The sequence below is a fragment of the Crocuta crocuta genome, unplaced genomic scaffold (genome assembly GCF_008692635.1).
Source record: "Crocuta crocuta isolate KB4526 unplaced genomic scaffold, BGI_CrCroc_1.0 scaffold1129, whole genome shotgun sequence".
NCBI lineage: Eukaryota > Metazoa > Chordata > Mammalia > Carnivora > Hyaenidae > Crocuta > Crocuta crocuta.
Window position 1 is genome coordinate 363,090 of NW_027528629.1, and position 3,134 is coordinate 366,223.

Here is a 3,134-nt window from a genome sequence, read left to right on the forward strand (position 1 = left end):
CTCCAACCCACGAACCGCGAGATCATGACCTAAGCAAAAGTCGGACGCTTAACCGACTAAGCCACCCAGGCGCCCCTAAAAAGTATTTTTTAACTCTAAAATGCAATTAACTAGGCAATGTTTATTTTATCTATGCCATTTCTACCAATTAGAGCTGTCAAGGTTTCCCTAAAGCTGTTCGATTTGCTGCAGATATTTTTTGTACGTCATAAACTGATCAGCTGTGCGGACCTTAGCAATCTTTCACTGTTTGCCTATTCCTTCATTTCATACTGTACGTTCTCTTCAAGCAAAGCACTGAGAGTCTTTTATAACTGTTCTGCCTAAAGTTTATAACTTTTGCCGATAATTCTCTTAGAATGTCTTTCAAAGTGCAACATGTATCCAAATTCAAAAGAACAGAACGCAGAGGGCGAGATAGCTGTGGGGTTGCGGCTGAAGGCCTGGAAAAGGCTGAGCAGTCCTGAGATACCGCGATATGTTAGACAGTACGAAAAGTCTTCTGAACCTCGTCAGCTCCCATACTTCCAACAGCTTTATCCAGATAATCGCCCCTTCCCACTTTGGGCCTGCGGCGCGCCGCGTTGGCATCGAGCACCGGAGCCTCTTAGGCCTCGAGACTTTTCTCTGGCCTAGCCAGGGCGCCTCTGCTCCCTTTCTCAGACTTTTGGGACTTTTAACCGCTCCAGACCGGCTGCAGCAATTATCTTTCAAGATGTCTGATAACGGGGGCCGCACAGATGGCCTGCAGAACCCAGACAGAAGCCTGCTTAGTAGCCCTGAGGTAGAAGCCGGAAGGGAGACATCTTATGGCGCTGCGCTGCGCTTGAATGTGACCGGAGATGGCAGTGTTCCCAGCTCAGAAAGGCAGAGCGCTGATGCAGAAAGTTCAAGTGAAGACATCAACTTTGAAAGCACCGTAGATTTCAACCCATTCTTTGACTCTGGGGAAAACCTATTCCAGTCTGACCCAGAAGAAGAGGGGGCGCGAGGAGAGGAAGAAACCGAGGACCAGGGAGAGGAAGAAGCGGCAGGAGAACAGCCCCAGGTACCGTGGTACGAAGCTAGTAGCCGTGATCTGTTTTTCTCCCCTGAGGCCCAGGCCCTGGAGGAGTGGGTGTCCTCCGAAATCTCCACTCTGCCCCGCCCTCGCTGGCAAGCGGTGTCTGCTCTTCGCGAGCGCCAGCTGGGTTCCAGTGCCCGCTTTGTGTATGAGGCCTGTGGGGCAAGGCTCTTTGTGGAGCGTTTGCACCTGTTCTCCCAGCTTGCAGGCCATCATGGTTGTGTCAACACGGTGCACTTTAACCAGCGTGGCACCTGGCTGGCCAGTAGCAGCGATGATCTGAGAGTGATAGTGTGGGACTGGGTGCGCAAGCAGCCAGTACTCGTGTTTCCGAGTGGCCACAGAAATAATGTCTTTCAAGCCAAGTTCCTACCCAATTGTGGTGATCCCACCGTGGCCACGTGTGGCCGTGATGGGCAGATACGCATAGCAGAGCTGTCTGCCCTGCCGCACTACAAGAATAGTAAGCGTGTGGCCCAGCACAGGGGACCCTCCCACAAGTTGGCTCTGGAGCCAGACTCCCCTTTTAAGTTCCTCAGTTCAGGTGAAGATGCAGTTGTTTTCGCCATTGACCTCAGACAAGACCAGCCGGCTTCCAGAGTGGTGATAACCAAAGAGATGGAGAAGAGAGTGGGGCTGTATACCATATATGTGAATCCTGCCAATCCTCACCAGTTTGCAGTGGGTGGAAGAGATCAGTTTGTAAGAATTTATGACCAGAGGAAAATTGACAACAACGAGAATAATGGGGTACTCAAGAAATTCTGTCCTCATCACCTAGTCAACGATGATACCAATATACACATCACCTGCGTGGTGTACAGCCACGATGGCACAGAGCTCCTGGCCAGTTATAATGATGAAGATATTTATCTCTTCAACTCCTCTGAAGGAGATGGAGCCCAGTATGCTAAGAGATACAAGGGGCACAGAAATAGTACCACAATTAAAGGTGTCAATTTCTATGGCCCCAGAAGTGAGTTTGTGGTGAGCGGTAGTGATTGCGGCCACATCTTCTTCTGGGAGAAATCATCCTGCCAGGTGGTTCACTTCATGGAAGGGGACAGGGGAGGCACTGTAAACTGTGTTGAGCCCCATCCTCACCTACCTGTAATGGCGAGCAGTGGCCTAGATGATGATGTCAAGATCTGGGCACCCGCACCTGGAGCCATCACCCACCTGGTCTCGTTAAAGTATATAATGAAGAGGAACAAGCAAGAACGAGATGAAGATCGCCTGCACCACACTGACCTGTTTGACAGCCACATGCTTTGGTTCCTGATGCGTCACCTGACACAGGGAGGTCATCGCCACCACTGGGCTGCAGAGTCGGATGAGTCTTCCAGTACCTCCAATTCATCTGAGGAGGAAGAGAACCAAGACTACGTGCAGTGCCTGCCGTCCTGAAGGCCTCATGCCTGCTCCAGCTAGATGTTGCCTCCGAAGGCTAAATTTTAAGTTTAAAATTCAGTTTAACTAAGAAATTTTCCTTTTGTCTTCTATTTTCCATAATAAAAACTTTCTCTTGTATCTCTGTCCTCTCCCTTCTTTACATTCTTCCTCTTCCATTCTTTTCCTCTCACTTGGTTTCTTTACTTCTCTCTCTTTACACATTATATCTCTGTATAAGAAAATATGTAAGGTTTTTTTTTTTTTTGCCTCTTTGTTTTCTTATGGCTCAGCTCTTACAACTGACTTTTAAAGGTTCTGAGAATGGTTAAAAATAATTATTAGCTTTATTGAATCTATCTTATTTCTATTTAAAAATAATAGCTTTAGTGAATCTAATTTCTAGTTAAAAGTAATTAATAGCTTTATTGAATCTATCTTATTTCTAGTTAAAAATAATAGCTTTATTGAGTCTATCTTATTCCTAGTTAAAAATAATTAATAGCTTTATTGAATCTATCCTCTTATTTATGACACTCTGAAAACTGCCACCTTTTTTTCATCTTTAGCAGTTGAACATTAATTTCTTCAGTTGATTTGAAAATTTCAGAAATGCGTTTATTCTTTAGAAGTAAAGTAAAATAAAGCAAACCATGGTCCTGTTTCTTGAATGAGCACACTT

At 46.2% G+C, this 3,134-nt stretch overlaps 1 protein-coding gene across 1 annotated transcript; it reads left to right on the forward strand.

The window, feature by feature from the left end:
- Positions 1-658: 658 nt before the first annotated feature.
- Positions 659-2,651, forward strand: LOC144224265 (DDB1- and CUL4-associated factor 8-like). The gene has a single exon (XM_077755166.1). It carries the CDS (start codon positions 716-718, stop codon positions 2,468-2,470), a length of 1,755 nt encoding a protein of 584 aa, XP_077611292.1. The 5' UTR covers positions 659-715; the 3' UTR covers positions 2,471-2,651.
- Positions 2,652-3,134: the final 483 nt, after the last annotated feature.